Source organism: Oryza brachyantha, chromosome 1 (assembly GCF_000231095.2).
Source record: "Oryza brachyantha chromosome 1, ObraRS2, whole genome shotgun sequence".
Taxonomy (NCBI): Eukaryota; Viridiplantae; Streptophyta; class Magnoliopsida; order Poales; family Poaceae; genus Oryza; species Oryza brachyantha.
This window is the reverse complement of record NC_023163.2, coordinates 24,386,873-24,408,379: the sequence shown is the minus strand read 5'-3', so window position 1 is coordinate 24,408,379 and position 21,507 is coordinate 24,386,873. Positions and strand designations below refer to the sequence as shown.

Below are 21,507 nucleotides of genomic sequence, written 5' to 3'. Positions count from 1 at the left end.
TACAGCTTCAGTGAAGGTTCAAGTACTAGTACAGATGTTGGCTACACCTCTAGCGACGAGAAAATTGCTAGTATAATGTACTCAAACATATGTTTCAATAGAATACCATCATGAATTTTGGTTTCGCTATATTATAACTCTTAATCAGTTTCTATACACTATAATACAATCACGGACAAGAATACACTTATACTTCTCTTCTTCCTCCCTTCGTGTTCACTTGCAGACACCGTGCACCATAGCCACACTGGCAGCTTTGGCCGCCGGAAGGGCTGCGGCTCGACCGGTTCACCTTGCGCCTCCCGGTGTGCCTCCATCAGAGCAGGACAACCAACAACATGTTGTCGTGCTTTGAGCGCTCCCAGTCCTGACTGCACCAGACGTTCAACTCTTTTTTCTTTATTTACTGTGCGTAACTGGAACAGATATAATAACGACACGACGTTGCAAACCCAGCACTATCGCACGCTCTCTTGCAACTCTGTAAAGAAATCAAAGAAGCAGTAAGAACATGCACTATGCTCTTATGTGACAGGTGGCTCTAGCCCACCACGTCGGAGCCGGCCTGCCACCTCTCCATACACCGTATCCCACAGAGGCACGTGTGACCTATAGAGTCCACAAGAGCTTTGTTAGAAAGCGTCAGAAAATAGGGGAGAAAGAGAGGAGAGAGAGAGGTGTCGTAGCCCGCCGAGGTCGTCCCGTCGCTACCGTCTGAGATGGCGATCATATTAATCTATTTTATAATTTTTTATAACTAATAATTAATGATTCATGTACTAATCTATTGCTACGTTTTACGTTTTTCACGCGAGACAAGTACTCTAACGCCGAAAGCAGCCTTAATAGTGTTTTTACCCCAGTTAAACGGTTAATCAGGTATGATTACCATCCACCACCTGCGATCCCCGTGGCACCGGCAGGGCGCCCGGCATGCCCCGTGGCCCCCCCGCACCCGGCACCCCCACCGCACTGGGTGCTGTGGCGCAGCGCGGTGCCGTCCAAGAGTTCGAGTCTCACGGTACCACCTCTCACGCCCCCACGGTCCCCGTACTCGGCGCGGCTCGGCGTGCTGATCCTCTTCACACGAGGAAAGCCCTGGGATCGCGTTTGTTCGTTCGTTCGTTCGTTCTCTCGGTTACGCTACCGCGTCGCGCGCCCCGCTCGATAATAGATTCCAGCGCGCACGCTGGGCCGGCGCTCGGTTCGGCACCGCGCCGCGCCGCGCCACGGAGGCGTCACGAGACCGCCTGAACGCGCGACGCCCCCCTTGTCCTCTTGCGGGTCCCCGGTTCCCTCCTGACACCGAGCGCGAACCCCTTTCCCGCGCCTCTGCACATGCCATTTTCAGCTTCCATCATCATCGCTAGCCTAGCAGCGGGCGACCGAGCACTGTACTGCTGCTGCCTGCTGCCTGCACACCGCGGGTGGGATTCGTACGCGCTCACACAGCACGCTGCTTCGCTCTCGTCTCGTCTCCGGCATTGGCGCGTGTACAGGGAGTGGCGGAGATGGAGGCGGCAGAGGCCGTTGCGGCGGGGAGGCGACGGGGCGAGGAGGAGGAGGCTTCCGGCGCGGCGCCGGTCGGCGGGTCCTCGTCGCTCGTCGGCACTGCGGGAGGCGCCGAGGGGTTCGACGGCGCGCTCAGAGTTGAGCAGTTCTCTGGCCTCTGGGCCCCCCCGATTCGTACGTTTGCTCGTCTCGCCTGTTTCTGAACTTTGCAGGTGTGATCTGCAGGAGCTCAAGGACCTTCGCTCCCAGCTGTACCAGGCGGCGGACTGCTGCGAGAAGGCGTTCCTCGGCACCGAGAAGAAGAAGATGTCAGTGCAAAGCTTCAGCTAGTATTGTTATCTGCCGGCTGCCGCCACAGCGTTTTTGTTTTCTCATGCCTGAAACGTTGCCTGACTTGTTCATGCGGTGCTTTGTTTCATGCTTCGTCTGAAGAATTATGGAGAGCACAAAGGGTTACATCTGCGAAGCGATTGTAGCAGTGATTGATCATTTGGGGACTGTGTCATCCAAGCTCGAGCGCCAGATGCAGGAGAAGATCGAGATCACACGAACAGAAAAGAGGCTGAACTTCCTGAAGCAGGTCAGCACTTAATTGCGTCATGAACTGAACCTAATGATTAAATTTCGTATAGCAACAAATGTCACTGTAATTTACAGAAAATTGTAGTTTGCAACATTTAGGGGGTGATTGTTGCTTTTTCAGGGAAAAAGGCAAACCACATAAGCGAAAAGATGATGTTGTATTTTCAAGAGTGCCAAATAAGCAATACACACTTACTTCGTTCCGAAATAAGATCATTTTTTAGTTTTTTGATACAATGTTTTGACTCTTCGTCTTATTTAAAATTTTTTATGATTAATATTTTTATTCTGACTAGATGATAAAACATGAATAGTACTTTATACATAACTAATTTTTTTAATTTTTTGTACAATTTTTTCAAATAAGACGAATGGTCAAACGTTGAACATAGAAAAACGAAAAATAAAGTTATTATGGGACGGAGGTAGTATGTTTTATTTAGTTGTTTCATGGCAAATATGTTTTCAAGAGTTGCCAAATAAGCATTTAGTTGATATTACAAATAGTTTATATATTACATGTGTTTTATTTTGTTGTTTCATGGCAATACATACAATATACTAGATGTAAATTAAACATATTTTACCTCTCTTCATTAATTCATTGTCACACATAAAAAATGTTGGCATGACAATCTATTTAATGAGAATAAAACTCCCACTGAAAATGACCGTAGGTAAGAGTTCATTATCTGGAAAAAGTAACTTAAGATCCGGAATTCATTGAACCACCTAACTTTACTTTGGGGCTGTATGATTCAGGGGTAACTTTTCTGTTCCAATTTTAAGAAGTCAGTGTAGTAGATTCTGAAAGTTCACGGTTCAGGGTGAGTACTTTCACTCATTTTAATCTTATGGTATCTTCATGTTCGTGGCACCAGAGGCTCCTGACATGTGAACAGTATGCAATTACTCTCAATGTATTGACTGTACGTGGGGACACTGACACCATTCAGTATCATCGGCGTTACCTCTTGCAATGTAAATTCTCGAGCTCGTTTGATTTTGTGTTCTCCATTACTTGTAAAAATGGGTGGTTGATATAATCATTTCGACAGCTTCAACTCTGTTATCATTGAGTAATTAACTATATATTTCACTACAGCTACTGGAGGAATCAAAGAAGGAAATGGTACTAACTCCAGGTTTATGCCGACTAAAATTTTCCCTTTTTACTATTTATAGCCTGCGATCTGCACCACGTTATAACACTTGTAGTTCCCCACACAGAAAAGATGATTTAAAACTTGTGGAGTCCAACAGCCCAACCACACCTGGAGCTACTCGTACTTTCAAGCCATACGATATTCAGTCAACTATTGGTAAATTCGGTATATTGCTCATGTTCTAAAGTCGTATGGTTATTAATGTTGTCAGTACTATGTTACACATTTTTCATGGATAAGTATTGCTTTATTATCTTGAATTTTAGGTAAATCTTAGAAGAAATGTTATCTGAAATCCTGAATAATTTTTCTGATGAGATCATAATAGGGTACGTTGTCATGTGCTATGAACTTGAAGAGAACTGTGCAAATCGCTAAGGAGCATGTAAAATACCTAATAGAACAAGCTTACTGATATATGAATCCGTACAGTTGTCCTAAGCCTGTCTTCTATGTATGGAAAGATTTACATAGTTTCATCGTGCCATCAACATTCTCTCTATGTTACCTGGCTATAGTCTTGTTTTCCTGGATATAATAATAGCATTGGCATGTTTCTCCGAGTTATTTATTAAGCCTTCTCTCCAGATATATTTGTGGTAGATTAGGCCTGCTCTTTTCTGATTCCAAATTTTGGATTTTTATTTGTACACTTATTAAACTTTTAAATTATATATTATGTGCAAAAGTTTTTCTATATAATTTTCTTGGGATACTTTTCTATAACAACATTTCAATGTTGTAGGGGATAATTTGTTTGTTTATATCTTTAAATAGCTATATAAAATTAAATAATCCATTAATTTTGGCTATCTCAAGCGGGGCCTAACTATTTGTTTATTTTCATGATGTTGTTGGTCTTTAGGGAGAGAACGTTCGGTGGCAACTTCAGACTTTGAAAGCCCAGCGGTTGCAAAGAGTTCATTCTCTTTCAGAGCAGAGGTATACTCTTGATATGATAAGAGCATGCTTTTTTTTTCAATTGAAATACTGTGTTCTAGTCTTTTAGACAGCATTTACATTAGCAAATCAAACTACCTAGTTAGCGTGCTTCTCCTCCTTGTGACAATTTTAGCGTAACAAGATGCCCGTTTGCAGGACGTTCCAACTGTTCTAGCAGGACACAAGAAGAAGGCCAATCATGGCAGTAATATCTTGTCATTTCTCAGGAAAGGTAGGCGGCATGCTTAAGAGCCAAAAGCGCCACCGGAATAGCTCAGGACACACGCTATAACGAATTCAGTATTGAGTGGTAACAATGGGCAATCTGCTATCACTGAATTCTCCATATTTTCTCAAACCAGTGTCCATTGATCGTCATGTATGTGTTTAGCTAGCTTTGCCTTGGCCCCGGCTGTAAATTCCTGATCGACCTGGACATGCACTCAACGTTGTGCGTCATCAAGGAAAAGTATTGTTGACCCTAGAAATGGATTTTAATCCCTCGAGTGGATACCCGTTGGGTTGTTTGACAACTTTTGAGAAAGAGATTTTATAGGAGTGGTTGATGGAGTGATAGATAACGAGAGTTTCACTTCTATTCTCGATCACTTGTTTGAAAGTAGAGGTGAGACTAATGGATTGTTACCGTGGGAATTGGAATTTTTTCACAATTAAAACTCCTCCCCAGCTATTGAAAAAGGTACAATGTAGTACCACAATTAATTAATCTAGAATGACATGTCTAAAATAAGTTTATTTTTTAGTTTTTGATGTTATCTTTGAGTCTTTTATCTTATTTGAAATTTTTATGTGATTAATATTTTTATTGTTATTATACGATAAAACATGAATAATACCTTACATGTGATTATTTTTTTTGAGTTTTTTTAAAATTTTTAAATAAGATAGATGGTCAAACACAGAACACAGAAACTAAAAAAAATAAAGTTTTATTGTAACGGGAATAGTATTAATTAATCTTATTATTTTTTACGTATCCCACGGGACACCCCCGCGTTTTCGTGTCTCGGCGTTCGTTGGATGAGCTACTACTGTTAATGGGCGACCGACGTGCAGACGGCGAGCCGAGCCGAGCATACCATCGCAGGGATGTCTGCAGACTGCAGGCAAGTAGACTGTAGTAGCGTGCGATGTAGGAGTCTACAGGAAATAGGATTTGGTAGCTGGCCGGCGCATCATCATGCATGGACTTATTTCTCGCCAATTAGCTAATTAAGCCTAGTAAGCTCCTGGCACAAGCTTTTACCACTTCGATGAGCCCGTTCAACATCATATCCGATCGATCGGCGCACGCATTCATTCAAGAAGCGCCGTCCGGTTGCACGTACATAACTACCATTCAATCCCTAACTGCCTGTCTGCCTTTCTCTCCGTCTCTCGATCTGCTCGTACCATTCGAACAGTATAGCAGTTGTAGGCTTTTTAGCATGCACTCGTCCCTCCTGAATACTGATGGTCTCACGTAGTAACTTCTTTGTTCCCTAACTCTTCAATTCCGCCATTGCCGTCTTCCTGACCGATCAACAAAGCCGGCCAGCTTCCATCTGCTCTAGCTAGCTGATTTCAGGAGAAAGGAAGATGGGGACCAACCGGCCGCCGCCACGCACCAAGGACTTCTTCGCAGCTCCGGTGCTCTCCCTCTCACTTGTTCGTGTCCCACCCATTCTTTCGACGACTCGATCATCGCTTTGTTGGAATTCTTTGATTTGCTATGCGTTTACGTGCTCCGTGTAGGCAGGTGTGTTTGGCCGGGACAATGGACCGCCTGCGGCGGCGGCGGCGGGTGGAGACGAGCTAGAGGAAGGCGACGAGGTGCAGGCTGCAGCAGGCGAGGCGGTGGAGATCAGCAGCAGTGGGAATACGGGGCCAGGCGGCAGCCGGTCCCAGTCTGGCGGTGGCTCCGGGGAGGACGGCGGCCATGACGCTGCCGACGGAGGGGGCGACAGGAAGAGGAGGAAGAACTACCACAGGCACACCGCTGAACAAATCAGAGTTATGGAAGCGTGAGTTTGTTCCTCTAGCTAAGTAACAGTTGATCTGATCATATGCACGGGACGGCTGCACGCCCACTCCTCTTGAATTCGCAGCACTGCGTGTATGCGGTGATGCAGAGATTGTTGCGTGAATACCCGTAGCAACAGGTATCTGCATGCATACTGGAGGCCCCCCTGTCTACTGGGCCGGGTGGAATGGGTACCTAACCAGGACCAATGGATCATCGGATAATGCCCAGCCCAGAAAGGATGAACAATGACTTTTTCCTTTTTTAAAAAAACATCACAACCCATTTTTCGTGTTTTTACGCCAAAATTTAAATCTTAGATTAAATTTAGAGTAATTTTGAGATTTTTTCATCGTAGTTTATTTTTTTACCTTGTTTCTATATCGCTATGAATATGTTTATAAAAATTTTATTAACAAATTATTTTTTATTTATACATATTCAGTGTGACATTTTTTCTAAAAAAAATCAAACAATCACCATGCGAGTATCGTACTAATAGTTTCTTAATGATGTGCTACGATTTTTTTTTAAAAAATAACAGGCTATTCAAAGAATCCCCGCATCCAGATGAGAGGCAGCGGCAGCTGCTCAGCAAGCAGCTAGGCCTTTCTGCACGACAAGTCAAGTTCTGGTTTCAGAACCGGCGAACTCAGATCAAGGTTAAATGGTTAATCATCTCACCTCGCCTGCATGCTGGTCACCAAACTACTGTTTTAGTACACTGACTAATTACTAGTGTTCAGTATGTAAATAGCAGAAATTTTTCGTCCCGTGGATCAACCGCAAACAGCAAATGAATACCTGGTGATACTGATCTGTGCAGGCAATTCAGGAGCGGCACGAGAACTCGCTTCTCAAGTCCGTGCTGGACAAGCTCCAGCAGGAGCACCGCGCGATGAGAGAGCTCGCCAGGAAGCCATCTCGCTGTCCAAACTGCGGCGCCGCGGCAGCCTCCGGCGACGCCGCCGTCGCGGCGGCCACCCGAGAACAGCGGCTGCGCCTCGAGAACGCCAAGCTCAAAGCCGAGGTCTTGCATGCGCCGTTTCCTGCCTGCTGCATGGCATGCATGGCGCTGACCGACACTGACGTTGAACTCGTTTCAGATAGAGAAGCTGCGAGGGACGCCAGGAAAGGCCACCGCCGCCGACGGAGCAGCCTCGCCGCCGCGCTCCGCGACCGCTGCGCGGACGAACTGCAAGAGCCCACCGTTGCATGGCCACGACGACAGGCCGAGGATCTTGGAGCTGGCCGGCCGTGCTCTGGACGAGCTGGTGGCGATGTGCTCCTCCGGTGAGCCTCTGTGGGTGCGGGCCGTCGAGACCGGCAGGGACATTCTGAACTACGACGAGTACGTGCGCTTGTTCCGGCGCGACCACGATGGTTCCGGCGATCAGCTGCCCGGGTGGTCGGTTGAGGTGTCCAGGGAATGCGGACTTGCTTACCTTGACACGATGCAGTTTGTGCATGCTTTCATGGACGTGGTATGTGCATGGCGAGACTGCGAATACACTGACGCTAGCTCATATATACACCTTGCATGAACCTGCATTTCATGATTTTCTTTTTTTCTTTTTTTGCAGGAGCGATGGAAGGAGCTATTCCCTTCCATGATCTCAAATGCAGCGGTGTTGGATGTGATCAGCACGGGCGAGGACGATGGCCGAGACGGCGTAGTGCAGCTGGTGGTGACCCGAGCCATCCCATCTCGCGGTTTAATTTCTCTGCTTCTAACCCACAAAAATCATAGCGCTAAACGTGTTATACCTCGGGCGATGGCTCCAGATGTATGCAGAGCTCCAGATGCTGACACCAATGGTCCCCACGAGGGAGTTCTACTTCGCCCGCCACTGCAAGAAGCTGGCCGCGGAGAGATGGGCCATCGTCGACGTGTCGACGTTCGACGAGTTTGAGGCAGGCGTCCACGCGTCGTCCCCGGTCAGGTGCTTCAAGAAACCCTCCGGTTGCGTCATTGAAGAGCAGACCAATGGCCAATGCAAGGTACGTACGTAGTATAGAACGGGACACATTATGTTCGTTTCAAGCTGACGCACGCTACGCTCGCACAGCCGTTTCAACCCAATATGCACCGTGCTTTTGGCCAGGTGACCTGGGTGGAGCACACCAGATGCCGCAGGCGCACGGTCCCGCCGGTGTACCGGGCGGTCACCGCGAGCGGCGTGGCGTTCGGCGCGAGACGCTGGGTGGCCGCGCTCCAGCTCCAGTGCGAGAGGATGGTCTTCGCCGTGGCGACCAACGTTCCGACGAGGGACTCCAACGGTAGAGCCGCGCCGCTACTGAAACGACGCCGCGCTGTGTGAGAGTGATCGATGGCCGGCCGTCTCACCGATTTTTGCCTGCCGCGCAGGAGTCTCCACGCTCGCAGGCAGGAGGAGCGTCCTGAAGCTGGCGCACCGGATGACGTCGAGCCTCTGCCGCACCATCGGTGGATCGCGTGACATGATGTGGAGCCGGGCGCCGAAAGGTGGCGGCGGCGACGACATCTGGTGGTCGTCCCGGACGAACTCCGGCGACGACCCTGGGGAGCCGCAGGGGCTGGTCACTTGCGCCGCGCTGTCGACGTGGCTGCCGGTGAATCCGACGGCTATCCTCGACTTACTAAGGGACGAATCACGGAGACCAGAGGTGAGCGCGGGCACCGGTAGCTGCGTCTCGACTTATCCCTGCATATCACCATGACCCATCAAACTTGTTGCAGTGGGATGTGATGCTACCGGGAAACTCTCTTCAAATCTGCGTGAATCTCGCAAAGGGGAAGGACCGTACCAACTGCGTCACCGTCTACGTACGTTACATTTCACTGCAAACCGGAGTAGCTGCAACTGCATCTCGTAGACGGTAGCTAGCCACGTACACTGAGTGCATGCATCGCATGGCAGGCCGTGCGACCGGAAGACGGAGGAGGGAGCGGGGGCGGCAAGTGGGTCCTCCAGGACATCTGCACCAACCCCTGCGAGTCCACGACCGCGTACGCAGCGATCGACGCCGCCGCGCTGCAGCCGGTCACCGCCGGGCACGACTCGAGCGGCGTGGCCTTCCTGCCCTGCGGGTTCATCTCGGTGATGCCGGATGGGCTGGAGTCCAGGCCGGCCGTGATCACCGCGTCGGGGAACGTGGCGGCTGGGGCCGGGTCGTTGGTCACCGTAGCGTTTCAAGTCCTGGCCAGCTCGTCGCCGGCGGCGACGCTCGCGACGGACTCGCTGGAGGCCGCGACGGGCCTGGTCTCCTCCACTCTGGACAAAGTCAGGAAAGCCCTGGGGTGCGAGGATGACTTCTAGACGGGACGCCCACGTCTGCAGGGAAAGTGGTAAACTGCTTCTTACATGTTACCAAACAGTCAGAAAAAACCTAATATGATAGATTATATCAGACGTATCACTACATAATTAAATTCAAATTAGACTTCTTCGAGCTACACAAAAAAATAAAAATAAGCATGAACGTGTGTATCGGTTTCAGTTTAATTTATTTTTATTGTAATGTATAGAATTTGAATTTAAACATGTATTTTGTATTTTTGTAGAGTAATATATCTCATATTAACTTACTTTATTATTTTTTATTTTTAATAATTATTTAGGTGAATGGGTGGATGCGTCCTAAAAACTGTTCTCCTCATCTGCGTTCTACATCACGAGACCACGTTCGCAAGGCAGCTTTGAGATCGTGACTTACCATGAAGACATGGCACGGTGCCATGGTGGACTGGTGGTGTTTTACGGCGCGTGCACAGACAACACAGTACAGCTAAAGAAATATAAAACTACACGGACTGTAAATGAACAAATAAGCGTTAAAAATCCCTGTTTTGAATTTTACTTTAGTTCAGCAACCAACCTGTTTGCTGTACAATTGTTGCAAAATCCCCATTTGACATTCCAAATTGAGCGAAGTTTCTACAAAAGAGGAAAAAAATCAAGAAGCAGAGAGCCGTGCCAAGTGCGGTTTCTTCGAACTTGATCATATCCGTGGCCCGCAATATGGAGAGCAACGGTGCGTAAAGACCAATACGACCGATCGATAACACGATGACATCACGTCCCCACGCCGATGACGTTGAGCTGCTGCACCGGTGAGCCCGTGTCATCTTCCACAAGTCCGGCCACCGCGCCGCCGCGTCGATCGTGCTAGGCAGCTAGGCACGTCGCCGATTCCCAAATCCCTCTTCCCTCGCCGCGCTGGTAGCAACAGCAGCGCACGGCACAGCTAAGAGCCTCGGTCAAAGGCGTGCACATCGGGTGTTTTATATGAAAAAATACGAACAATATATTTATAAATAAAAATAATGTATAATATATATACGTATTTTTTATACTAAATATTTGATGAAAAAACTAAACAATCAATGAAATTTAAATTTTAACTCTGAAGTCCGCAATACTTGTTTGATTGCAAATCCATCGAAATGAATCACTCTACTCATTAAGGTCCTTTAGAGGCATTTAAAATGTCAAATGTCATTGACAAGTTTTGGTGGTAAAAATTTTGACATTGTATTTTTACAAGTCGGTATTTAGAGGCATGCAAAAGTTGCTATTCTTATTACAAAAGTGAGACGTAATCCGTGTCCTAGTACAAATTTATCATTTTCTTGCCCCGTGTTTAGATCCATTTTTCTATAAAAAAAAGTCTAATTCGTGGCAATATTTTGAGCCTTACCTCGAGGAGGCGTGGAGGTGGCCCTTGCCGCCACGGCACGCTTTCCCACACGAACAGGCCAAACTCGGCTATATAAAAAGTCATCGTGTGCCGCGCCCACGTACGCCACCGAGCAAGGAACGGTGCGCACTTGCACTCGCGTCGCGTCCCGCGAGCTCCGCGGAAACAGCTATCCACGTCAGCCGCAGCGGCCGCCCGCCGTTTTTCCCTTTTCCAGGCGCGACCCGGCGGCCGCACCCGGTTGCGCAGCACGCCGCTCCGCTCCCCGCCTCGTTTCCCCCGCGCGGCCGCGCCCGAAAGGCGAAGAGCGGCGCACCCTAGCGGGGCCACGATGTCGTCTGCTAACGTGCGCGGCGCGCAGCCTAGCACCGACCGCAGGTTAAGTACGCTGGTGCGCCACCTACTGCCTTCCTCCGCACGAACAGCAACCACCACCACCACCTCCGCGGCCGCCGCCGACTCTCCCCTCGAAGCTTTCCCCACCATGGCGTCGTCGTCCGTCTTCGCTGGCCTCACGCAGGCGCCGGAGGATCCCATCCTCGGAGTAAGCCCCTCTCGTCTCCCATCCCGATCTCTCTCCCGTCGCTGTCTCCCGATCTCTCTCCCATCGCTGTCTCCACCCCGCTCCTTGCCTGGTTGCTTTGTCTCGGCGCGATCGCGCGGTTTCGTTGGTTTGCTCGAGCTGATCGGTGTTCGTGCTGGTATTGACGTAGGTGACGGTCGCGTACAACAAGGATCCCAGCCCGGTGAAGGTCAACCTCGGCGTCGGCGCCTACCGGACAGAGGTAAGGTGTTTTGGGGATTTCAATTGAATTTGCGCTTTCCGTCATTTCTTTGGATTGGTGGTGGATTTGACTTCGATATTGTGCTCTGATCGGATTAGGAAGGGAAGCCCCTGGTGCTGAATGTGGTCAGGCATGCCGAGCAGATGCTGATCAACAACCCGTAAGTCTGATTTGAAAACCAGATGATCCGCATGATTTAGACTCAAGCGATTGAAATATCAGAGTTGATGTTCTTAGGCTTTGCCGGCTCAACTTGCTTCTAGATCTAACCTCTGGTAATGAGTAGTATATTGTTTATTATACTACTAGTATTTGGCACCGTTTTTGCTATGAATCGTCCGGCTGACTTATTTTATTCTAAGAAAATAATTGTTGACCTTTGGTCTTTTAGTGACCTTTCCTGTTCTACCAACCTGATTTTATAACATTTCAGGTCTTTTTTTTTTTGCTTTAGGCCCTGTCTATGCTTCATGAAAATAAAATTTTTAGGTGTTATGTCGAATGTTTAAGTGTTTTTGGACGCAAATGAAAAAAAAGAATTAGCTCGTCTGGAAACACGAGACGAATCTTTTGAGCCTAATTAATCCGTCATTAGTACATACAGGTTACTGTAGCACTTATGGCTAATCATGAATTAAGTAGGCTTAAAAGATTCGTCTCACGATTTTCCCTAACTGTCCAATTAGTTTTTTTATTTATCTATGTTTAATGCTCTATTTAGGTGTCTAAAGATTCAATCCGTTGTTTTTAGGAATTAAACGGACCCTTACTGTTCTTATACTAGCGTGTAGGATTGGTTGATGTACTTGCAGTGCTGGGTATCCAACTATTGCCTTATTAGTTGGCACTATCTACAAAGGAATTCTCTGTAGATGATTTAATTTCTTTAGCGGTACAATTTGACGATTTACAAGCAATGCACTTTTGTGCACATGGTAAACATCTTTTATGTATAGATTATTTCTTGGATGGGTTTACAGAAAAGAAATCGTTGGTTATATTTGACAGGAAAGTTATGCTGATATTTGCAGTTGTATTTTACCTGCGATTACTTGCTTTGACTAGGTCACGTGTTAAGGAGTACCTGCCAATAACTGGACTGGCCGAATTCAATAAGCTGAGTGCTAAGCTTATCTTTGGTGCTGACAGGTATGTTCCTCCATCTGTTACCTTTGACCAAAGATTATAGTGTCAATCTTCATAACAAACTGTAAAATTCTCTCACTAAAGTGGCATCTTCAGATCCTTTGGCTACTTTTGGCTTATTCTTGTTTTAGGTAATTCACAAAACTGATTGTACTCTTTATTGGAGCAGTCCTGCCATTCAAGAGAGTAGGGTGGCTACAGTGCAGTGCTTGTCAGGAACTGGTTCTTTAAGGGTGGGAGGTGAATTTCTTGCAAGGCATTATCATGAAGTAAGGACTGTCCTGGCTCCTTTATAGATATGAATTGCTATGGTTCTACGGTACACTGCAAAATGTGATCGCTAAATTACAAATGTGTCCTCCAGCGCACAATCTACATTCCGCAGCCAACCTGGGGAAATCACCCCAAAGTGTTCACTTTAGCTGGCTTGACTGTCAGGAGTTACCGCTACTATGATCCTGCAACCCGTGGACTGGATTTCCAAGGTATTGACGTCAATTTTCCATGGAGGAGCTTATAATTATGATGAAGATTATTTGCACCTGTCTGACCTGATCAAGGATGTGTTTTGGTGTTACAGGGCTGTTAGAAGATCTCGGTTCAGCTCCTTCAGGTGCAATTGTACTGCTTCATGCTTGTGCCCACAACCCTACTGGAGTAGATCCAACGTTGGATCAGTGGGAACAGATCAGGCAATTGATGAGATCAAAAGCATTGCTGCCATTCTTTGACAGTGCTTATCAGGTCAATAATTGCAACTTAATACGTATGCGTCTTGTTCTTAGGAAGCATGACATATGGCTTTTTTTTTCCTTTCTGTAGCCATAAATTCCATTGATTTCTGTTCACATGATATTCAGTTCCAAATAGATTTCAAAATCATTGTAATGCATGAAATGCTTTATTTGTTCAGGGATTTGCAAGTGGAAGTCTTGACAAAGATGCTCAATCAGTGCGCATGTTTGTTGCTGATGGTGGTGAATTGCTCATGGCCCAGAGCTACGCTAAGAACATGGGATTGTATGGAGAGCGTGTTGGTGCTTTAAGCATTGTAAGATATCTTCACTCTAATAATTGTCAAGTTGTGGCTTGCCCATACATACTTCTTAGACTTGACTGAGGTTGCTGCCATCTTCTTGCTGTTCATGGTAGTAACTGATGTTTACCTGTCATACATTTAGATCTGTGTCGTTATTTCATTTCATCTCATGCCGGCTATCTCACTAAATCCTATTTAGTTGCATAGAAAAAGTTTATAGAATGTAACTTTGTATTTCAGGTTTGTGGAAGTGCTGATGTAGCTGTCAGGGTTGAAAGTCAACTCAAGCTTGTAATTAGGCCTATGTATTCAAACCCTCCTATTCATGGTGCATCTATCGTGGCTACCATACTTAAGGACAGGTAACATTGATGTCATAATTATTGTGAACTATGTAGAAAAAAGCGTGCCTGGAGGCAGATTCAGGGAATAAAAGGTGGTTCTGAGTTCTTATTGATTATGGTTTTACTAGTGTGATGTTCAATGAATGGACTGTGGAGTTGAAGGCGATGGCTGACAGGATTATTAGCATGAGGCAACAGCTTTTTGATGCCTTGAAAACGAGAGGTAATAGTTTCTGCCAACTCCTATGTTATAACAATTCAGTATTATTTCCCCTTCTTTATTTTTTCTGCGAATGGCGCAATTGAGTTTATTATGTAATTGTTTAAATTAGAATTTCTCTGGCTGTGAGAAAACTGTATAGCATTGTATTGGGTTCATTGTTTTCAAGTTTATTAATCAAACTTCTGTGATAAATTCCCTAAACTCCAATTAGTTATTAAACCAATCTATTTTTAAAATGTCTGTATGATCTACTTGGCTTGCACTGATAACCTTAATGGTAGCTGGGCTGTTATGATTACCTAATCTGTTTTGTTTTGTTTTTGTTTTTGTTTTTGTTTTTGCATTTTCGCTTCATTCTCTAACTCTGATCTCTATGGCCTGTGCATTTGAGCATTGTTGACATGATAACATCATGCAGAAACACCTGGAGATTGGAGCCACATTATTAAGCAGATTGGAATGTTTACTTTCACTGGGCTCAATAGTGATCAAGTGGCCTTCATGAGGCAGGAGTACCACATTTACATGACATCTGATGGGTAATTGTCTAATTTAACGAAAAAGCATATGTTCTCATAAAATTCATTTGGATGATCCAAGTCTGCGGTTGTACGAACAGTTCTCAAACATTTGACGATCTAACTTACCATTTCATTGGTAGTTCTTTTTACTAATTGTTCCTTTGTGACTACTCATCTCTACAAGCAAAATATGTCTCTTGCAGGAGGATCAGTATGGCTGGTTTGAGCGGCAGGACGATACCCCATCTTGCAGATGCCATCCATGCCGCAGTCACAAAACTGAAGTGAACAATGATAGCGTAACAACTCCCTCCGAGAATAACATCTTAAAATCACCTAAAGCAGTGTTCTAAGGATTCAGCTAGTGATGTTTGCTGGTTGAGCACATCCTGGAAGTTGTCTTGTAATTGACTCGTGTTACTTGCTTTTGGGGGCAGTTTTGTACCGGTGGATTCAGGGAAAAAAATGGTGATTCATTTGGAATCACCTAATAAGCTCCATCTGTGATGCTTTCACATTGCCGCGTTGTTTAATCTATAAATTTGTGAAGCTAGTGCTTATTTTATGCGAACAAATGCGCGCCTCTCGTTACCTTCCATTGGCGGACAGGGTATACGCCGATACAGTGCTATTCAGATGCATCATTTTTCGTTTCCCTTTGTCTCTGAGCTGGTCGTGGATTTTGTGCAGCCCAGTCTTATGCATAGTAAACCTCTGTCTTTTTCCATATTCTTATAAGCTAAAAAATCTTTTTTCTTATACTTATAAGCTAAGCATAAGTTTAAATTTTTATCATAAATTTAGATTTCTTATACTTATAAGCTAAAGGTTGAATTTTTAATCATAAATTTAGATTTGATTTAGGGTTTTCATCGAAGTTTATTTAAGCTAGATCGATAAGAATACATATATAATTTTTTTTATTTATATATTATTTTTTATTTATAAATATAAATTTATTTTTGATAAAACATCAAACAATCGGATTCTAAAACGAGTACCGAGTAATTAGTTTGGTAGTTTGGCCTATAAGGATATGACATGTTCTTTCCTTGGTATGATAAAAAACATGCGGAATGTTGTGGTACTACCGTCCCCGTGCCACCACGGTCTGGATATTGTGGAATCCTCTTGGGTCCTCGTAGTTTGCCTTAGCTTTATTGTAATTTAGCTTATGTTATTCGTAATTTATCTTAATATTGGCTTTTAAAATAATAAGAATTTGTACATATAATTATTTTTATTTGCTACCATATCATTTTGTTTATATTTATTATAAATAAAACGACGATGCCAACATTATTTTTGGTTGTTTATTAAGAGGGTATTTAGAGTCAGTGAGCTACCACTTTGGTCTAGAGGACCTGCGAATTGCAACATTGGTAGGACCTGCGAATTGCAACATTGGTAAAGGGAAAGAAAAACAACGTGCAATATCATTTTATAAAACATACCTTTATCGATGGTACTTTTTAAAACTGATCACTTGTTAATGATAAAACTTGAATTTGTCATAAAGGAAGGTGCAATGGCTATTGAAGAATTGTTAAGGGCCGTCTGTTTTGGAGCCTCCTTTTCGACTTAAAACGTATATTTCGTTGCTAAAATTTAAACTATAAAGTTAATTTTAAAGTTATTTTTATAGGTTTACATTATATTTTTTTTAAGTTTAAGTTACTAAAAACATAAATATAAAAGTTTTAGTTACATCCTTTGGTGTACTACCCTATTGACTCCTAAATGAGTTCCTCTTTAAAAATGGACTCAAAAATGGACTCTTGAATGTTTGGACATTAGCAAATGCTTGGTTCGGACTTTTTATGGCGTGATTTGATTTGATTACGGCGGAAAGAGATTCCGGCATATTTTAATTTTTTTTATCGGATCCCTGGAAAAGGTTCCCAGCCCAATACAGACCCGTTTAACACTCCCAAGTCCTAACCGAGTGGCTTCAGATCTCGTTTACATGGAAAGTTGGTTCCTCCAGCCACCACCACCAGCTCGATCCTTTCCTCCTTCTCGCGATCTGAACTCCCCATCTCTCCCCACTCGATTTGCCGGCGGCTAGCGGCGCGCCGGCGAGCACGTGCCGAAATCGGCCGAGGAGGCGTTGCGGCCGTTGTCGGCGACTGGGACAAAGCCTGCGCGCACGGGCGCTAGGCGAAGCGGCAGTCCGGCGAGCGGCCGACGAGCAGGAGGCGGATCTGGACGGCGTCGTCTTCGCCTGAGCCAGCCCCTTACCCTGCATCGACCTCCCGAGGCTGGGACCTCATCCGCGCGAACGGCCAGCGGCGGCCGAGGCGTTCCGAATCTGGCGGCCATCCTTGGAGGCGCACTCGGCAACATCCGGTCGTTCTTATCGCCGGCCACAAGCTCAGCTGCAATGGCCCCCACGGAGTCATGCTCGTCGGCGGCGGTCTCATAGTAGCCGAGGTTCCTTACTCCTACCATTCCTCCATCTCCGTGCTGTTGTTCTCCACTCACTGCCGAGTAGCTAGCACTATCAGGACGCTTCAAAAATCGCAGTAATGGTATTCAATGCCTTGTAATTGTTCAGGAGGCGAACATATTCCGCAATCACCCACGTCACCCCCAAATACCCTGCTTTCCAATCCCCTTCACCTTTTCGTTTGCAATGCTGTACCGAACACCATGTTATTTCCTGCTCCCATATTGATTAGCACGGTAAAGTGCACAGCTCATATCAACCTTTTTTTGCTTTCTTTCTTGCTGGCATCTCGTAAACCAGATCAACATAACGCGGTCCTGAAGTGTTTTATTTGTCTGGAAGTACTTGCCGAGCTATTATTATGCCTGTCTTCCATGGACAATATGATGTTCTTTTATTCCATTCTGTTCCTTTTTATCTGTTCCCCCCAATTTCACTCTTCATGGCTTTCTATTTGAACGAGTAGGAACGTAGCTGTCCTTGGCCTGAAATAGAAATCTTCAGTACTGCTCACTTTTTTTGGCAGTTTCTGTATCCTGAAGGTCATTGAAAATATGGCATTTTAAACAGTAATGCTCTTGTATTGTGTTGATCAGTAAAAGGTGTTGCTATTCTCAAAGTTCCAGTTATTTATGCTACACGTTCAAATCACTGAGTTATTTTTTTTCTGTCTTCTGCAGATACTGATTTCCACAGGGATGAATTAAGCTAGGGTCATTCTAACCTGTCAGAGCTGGATAGTGCTAAAAAGAGGGATACATGGAGCTTCAGCAGGAAAGCTCAGATGCCGGGACTTTGTTCTCCGCGGCATCAAGGAACCTATCATCTTCTTCATCAGCATTTGTTTCTGCGAATCAGTCACCTTTCTTCACGCCACGATGTCTATCTGCTCGTGTTCCAGATCACGCACATCCTGATAACAATAATTCCTTGAATGGCACTGTGCTGAAAATTGGTGATATTCTCTCCAATGATGCCCTGATACAGCGGAAGCAATTACCATCAGCCACTGTTGGGTTATTGACGTCGGATGTTTCTCCTCCTCCTAGCCTTTGTACTTCAAGCAATTTTGACATTCCAGCAATTGTCTATAACAATCCTAGTTTCATTTCCACCTTCAGTGATCCATGTCAAGGTAGTTCATCAGCAACAAGCACAGGAGTCCGTTCAACTCGGAAGGAGAAGCATAGAAGACAGTGGGGATTATATCGGAAATCTTCATCTTCTCAACCTACAACATCAGCTACCTCCATTAATAGGCTTCGGTGCTTTGATGTGTACATAGGATTTCATGGTCGTAAGGCTTCACTGCTGAGGTTCACAAATTGGCTCCGTGCAGAGCTTGAGATACATGGAATCAGCTCTTTTGCTTCTGACAGGTCTAGATGCCGGAGTTCTCACAGCCATGATACTATTGAGAGGATCATGAATGCTTCCACATATGGAGTTGTCATCCTCACGAGAAAGTCATTTGGCAATCCGTATACCATTGAGGAGCTCAGGAACTTCTTTGGCAAGAAAAATCTGATCCCTATATTCTTTGACTTGGGTGCTTCTGATTGCCTTTCCAGAGATATTATTGAGAAGAGAGGAGAACTGTGGGAGAGGCATGGTGGTGAGCTCTGGATGTTATATGGTGGAATGGAACAGGAGTGGAGGGAATCAGTTGATGCTCTTTCTCGGGTGTCAGATGTGCAATTAGAAGCAAATGATGGTAATTGGAGGCATTGCATACTGCAAACAATCATTCTTTTGGCCACAAAATTGGGCAGGAGAAGTGTGGTTGATCGAGTGAATAGGTGGAGAGGGAGGGTGGAGAAGGAAGAATTCCCTTTCCCTCGCAATGATGATTTTGTTGGTAGGAAAAAAGAGCTCTCAGAGTTGGAGCTTATTTTATTTGGTGATGTGAGCGGAGATGGGGAAAGAGAGTATTTTGAGATCAAGACGAAGCAGAGAAGAAAGGGCCTTCTAATTGGACGGTCTGTTAACAACTATGAGCAAGTAAATACTGATGAGAGTAAAGGAAAGGAGCCAGTGTTGTGGAAGGAGACCAAGGAAAACATTGAGATGCAGAGACTGGGCAGTCCATTACGACATGGGAGACCATTTAGAACAAAAAATGATGGCAGGTATGGGAGGAAGAAAAGATGTAGGAAGATACTCTATGGAAAGGGTATTGCCTGCATATCAGGGGAATCTGGAATTGGCAAGACAGAATTGGTTTTGGAGTATGCATACAGGTTCTCCCAGAGATATAAGATGGTCTTATGGGTCAGAGGAGAAAGCAGGTACATCCGACAAAACTATTTAGCTTTGCGGACTTTTTTGGAAGTTGATTTAAGTGTTGATAATCACTTGCATGAGAAAGGAAGTGACCGATGCTTTGAAGAGCAGGAAGACGAAGCAATCGCCAAAATACGGCAAGAACTGATGCGGGACATACCGTTTTTAGTTATCATTGATAATTTGGAGAGTGAGAAAGACTGGTGGGATAAGAGAGTTATAACAGACCTTCTCCCACATTTTGGTGGAGAGACCCACTTCATCATAACAACACGCCTTTCACGTGTGATGAACTTGGAGCCAATGAAGCTTTCTTATTTGTCCGGTGCTGAGGCAATGTCTTTGATGAAGGGAGGTGTCAAGGATTATCCACTGGTGGAAATTGATGCGCTAAAGGCAATTGAAGAAAAGCTTGGGAGACTCACTCTTGGCCTTGGTATTGTGGGAGCCATACTTTCAGAGCTTCCAATCACTCCGAGTAGGCTTCTTGACACATTGAGTCGAACTCTTCCCATAAGAGATTTTACTTGGAATGAGAGAGATGCTCTCGGTTTGAAAAATCATGAAATCCTCGTTCGGCTCCTGGATGTCTGCCTATCGATATTTGACCATGCTGATGGTCCTAGGAGCTTGGCAACCCGGATGATTCAAGTGTGTGGTTGGTTTGCACCTTCTGCAGTTCCAATACCTATGTTGGCCTTGGCTGCACATAAAGTCCCGAAGAAGCACCGGAGGGGTCCAAGGTGGAGGAAGTGGTGGCGAACAGTTACTTGTGGCTTGGCTACATCTAGGATGAAGAAATCTGAAGCTGAAGCGGCTGCAATGCTGATGAGGTTTGGTATTGCCAGATGCAGCACAAAGCCTGAACATGTACAGTTCCATGATCTGATCAGGCTATATGCTTGCAAGCGAGGAGGGACACGAACAGTACAAGCTGTTGTCCAATCAATCTACCTCCGAGGCTCAATTAAACAGTCTTCCGAGCACCTGTGGGCTGCCTGCTTCATGATTTTTGGATTTGGTTCTGATCCTTTGCTGGTAGAACCAAGGCCATCTGAGTTAATTTTCTTTGTGAAGCAGATTGTTGTGCCCCTTGCAATCAACACATTCATCACCTATTCCCGATGTAATGCAGCTCTAGAGCTGCTGCGGCTATGCACCGAGGCATTGGAGCGTGCAGCTGACTCAATGCTTTCTCATGCTGGCAAATGGAGAGAAACACCGTTCTCCTGTTTCAGGCCAACTCAGTCAGAAGCCCAATACACATGTCTTTGGCAGGAGCTGGCTCTTCTGAAAGCATCTGTTTTGGAAACACGTGCCAAGCTGATGCTTCGAGGAGGACAGTATGACACTGGAGATGACCTAATAAGGAAGGCCATATTCATCCTGACTTCCATTTGTGGCGAGCACCATCCTAACACGGTTTCTGCTCGAGAAACCCTCAGTAAACTCACAAGGCTTCTTACAAATGTTCAGCTTAGTTGATTCATATAGCTTAGGAGTTCACCAATATATTCTTTTCAGTGTGGTCTTCCATAAACACTGTACAAAATGCCCCAGATCTTCAAATAACAAAAGAAAATTTGTCTACACCATTTCACAGGTTTGCTTCGTTGGTTAAAAGCCCTATGCCACTAATTTCACTGTTGTGTATGATTCTAGTTCTTAGACTTGAGCACAAGGTTTCAGGAATTCAGGCATCTTCATCTGGTGGCTGGTGCTGATCATAGTAATTAATACCTGACAAATGTAGAAATCTCTCTTCTTTTCATCTCTTATCTTAATTCTAGTTCTGAAGTGGCCTACTCAGAT

The 21,507-nt window shown here is 45.3% G+C and overlaps 4 protein-coding genes across 5 annotated transcripts; all 4 read left to right on the top strand.

Annotated features, from left to right (window-relative positions):
- Positions 1–1,194: 1,194 nt before the first annotated feature.
- On the top strand, positions 1,195–4,918 carry LOC102703167 (probable protein ABIL5). 2 transcript variants are annotated; one of them, XM_015839169.2, is made up of 8 exons: positions 1,195–1,649; positions 1,738–1,820; positions 1,945–2,092; positions 2,976–3,075; positions 3,200–3,239; positions 3,325–3,425; positions 4,126–4,202; positions 4,359–4,918. In XM_015839169.2, exons 1-8 carry the CDS (start codon positions 1,512–1,514, stop codon positions 4,449–4,451), a joined length of 780 nt encoding a protein of 259 aa, XP_015694655.1. In that variant the 5' UTR covers positions 1,195–1,511; the 3' UTR covers positions 4,452–4,918. The 2 variants fall into 2 exon arrangements, with proteins under 2 accessions (XP_015694655.1, XP_006644744.1); XM_006644681.3 differs by having other exon boundaries at positions 1,197–1,649; positions 3,325–3,416; positions 4,359–4,917.
- An 883-nt stretch (positions 4,919–5,801) lies between these two features.
- On the top strand, positions 5,802–10,109 carry LOC102702894 (homeobox-leucine zipper protein ROC9). Its single transcript, XM_015834461.2, has 12 exons — positions 5,802–5,870; positions 5,958–6,226; positions 6,770–6,887; positions 7,052–7,255; positions 7,332–7,709; positions 7,809–7,910; positions 8,011–8,226; positions 8,331–8,505; positions 8,594–8,871; positions 8,945–9,031; positions 9,126–9,553; positions 9,827–10,109. Exons 1-11 carry the CDS (start codon positions 5,802–5,804, stop codon positions 9,522–9,524), a joined length of 2,295 nt encoding a protein of 764 aa, XP_015689947.2. The 3' UTR covers positions 9,525–9,553; positions 9,827–10,109.
- Positions 10,110–11,016: 907 nt separating this feature from the next.
- LOC102702612 (aspartate aminotransferase, cytoplasmic) lies at positions 11,017–15,479 on the top strand. Its single transcript, XM_006644679.3, has 12 exons — positions 11,017–11,449; positions 11,619–11,690; positions 11,789–11,850; positions 12,756–12,839; positions 13,006–13,105; positions 13,201–13,321; positions 13,417–13,580; positions 13,750–13,887; positions 14,116–14,237; positions 14,348–14,442; positions 14,861–14,981; positions 15,167–15,479. Exons 1-12 carry the CDS (start codon positions 11,237–11,239, stop codon positions 15,249–15,251), a joined length of 1,377 nt encoding a protein of 458 aa, XP_006644742.1. The 5' UTR covers positions 11,017–11,236; the 3' UTR covers positions 15,252–15,479.
- Positions 15,480–16,929: 1,450 nt separating this feature from the next.
- LOC102702332 lies at positions 16,930–21,285 on the top strand. Its single transcript, XM_006644678.1, has 2 exons — positions 16,930–17,396; positions 18,093–21,285. Exon 2 carries the CDS (start codon positions 18,172–18,174, stop codon positions 21,178–21,180), a length of 3,009 nt encoding a protein of 1,002 aa, XP_006644741.1. The 5' UTR covers positions 16,930–17,396; positions 18,093–18,171; the 3' UTR covers positions 21,181–21,285.
- The last annotated feature ends 222 nt before the right edge of the window (positions 21,286–21,507 follow it).

What these genes read in the sequence shown, in the direction of transcription:
- LOC102703167 (XM_015839169.2), top strand. Translation starts at nt 1,512, where the DNA reads ATGGAGGCGGCAGAGGCCGTTGCGGCGGGGAGGCGACGGGGCGAGGAG. An exon ending in GGCACCGAGAAGAAGAAGAT is followed by an intron (nt 1,821 to 1,944) that starts GTCAGTGCAAAG and finishes CTTCGTCTGAAG; the next exon opens with AATTATGGAGAGCACAAAGG. An exon ending in GGAAATGGTACTAACTCCAG is followed by an intron (nt 3,240 to 3,324) that starts GTTTATGCCGAC and finishes TTCCCCACACAG; the next exon opens with AAAAGATGATTTAAAACTTG.
- LOC102702894 (XM_015834461.2), top strand. Translation starts at nt 5,802, where the DNA reads ATGGGGACCAACCGGCCGCCGCCACGCACCAAGGACTTCTTCGCAGCT. An exon ending in CGGTGCTCTCCCTCTCACTT is followed by an intron (nt 5,871 to 5,957) that starts GTTCGTGTCCCA and finishes TGCTCCGTGTAG; the next exon opens with GCAGGTGTGTTTGGCCGGGA. An exon ending in CCAACTGCGTCACCGTCTAC is followed by an intron (nt 9,032 to 9,125) that starts GTACGTTACATT and finishes ATCGCATGGCAG; the next exon opens with GCCGTGCGACCGGAAGACGG.
- LOC102702612 (XM_006644679.3), top strand. Translation starts at nt 11,237, where the DNA reads ATGTCGTCTGCTAACGTGCGCGGCGCGCAGCCTAGCACCGACCGCAGG. An exon ending in CAGATGCTGATCAACAACCC is followed by an intron (nt 11,851 to 12,755) that starts GTAAGTCTGATT and finishes TGCTTTGACTAG; the next exon opens with GTCACGTGTTAAGGAGTACC. An exon ending in ATTTACATGACATCTGATGG is followed by an intron (nt 14,982 to 15,166) that starts GTAATTGTCTAA and finishes TGTCTCTTGCAG; the next exon opens with GAGGATCAGTATGGCTGGTT.
- LOC102702332 (XM_006644678.1), top strand. Translation starts at nt 18,172, where the DNA reads ATGGAGCTTCAGCAGGAAAGCTCAGATGCCGGGACTTTGTTCTCCGCG.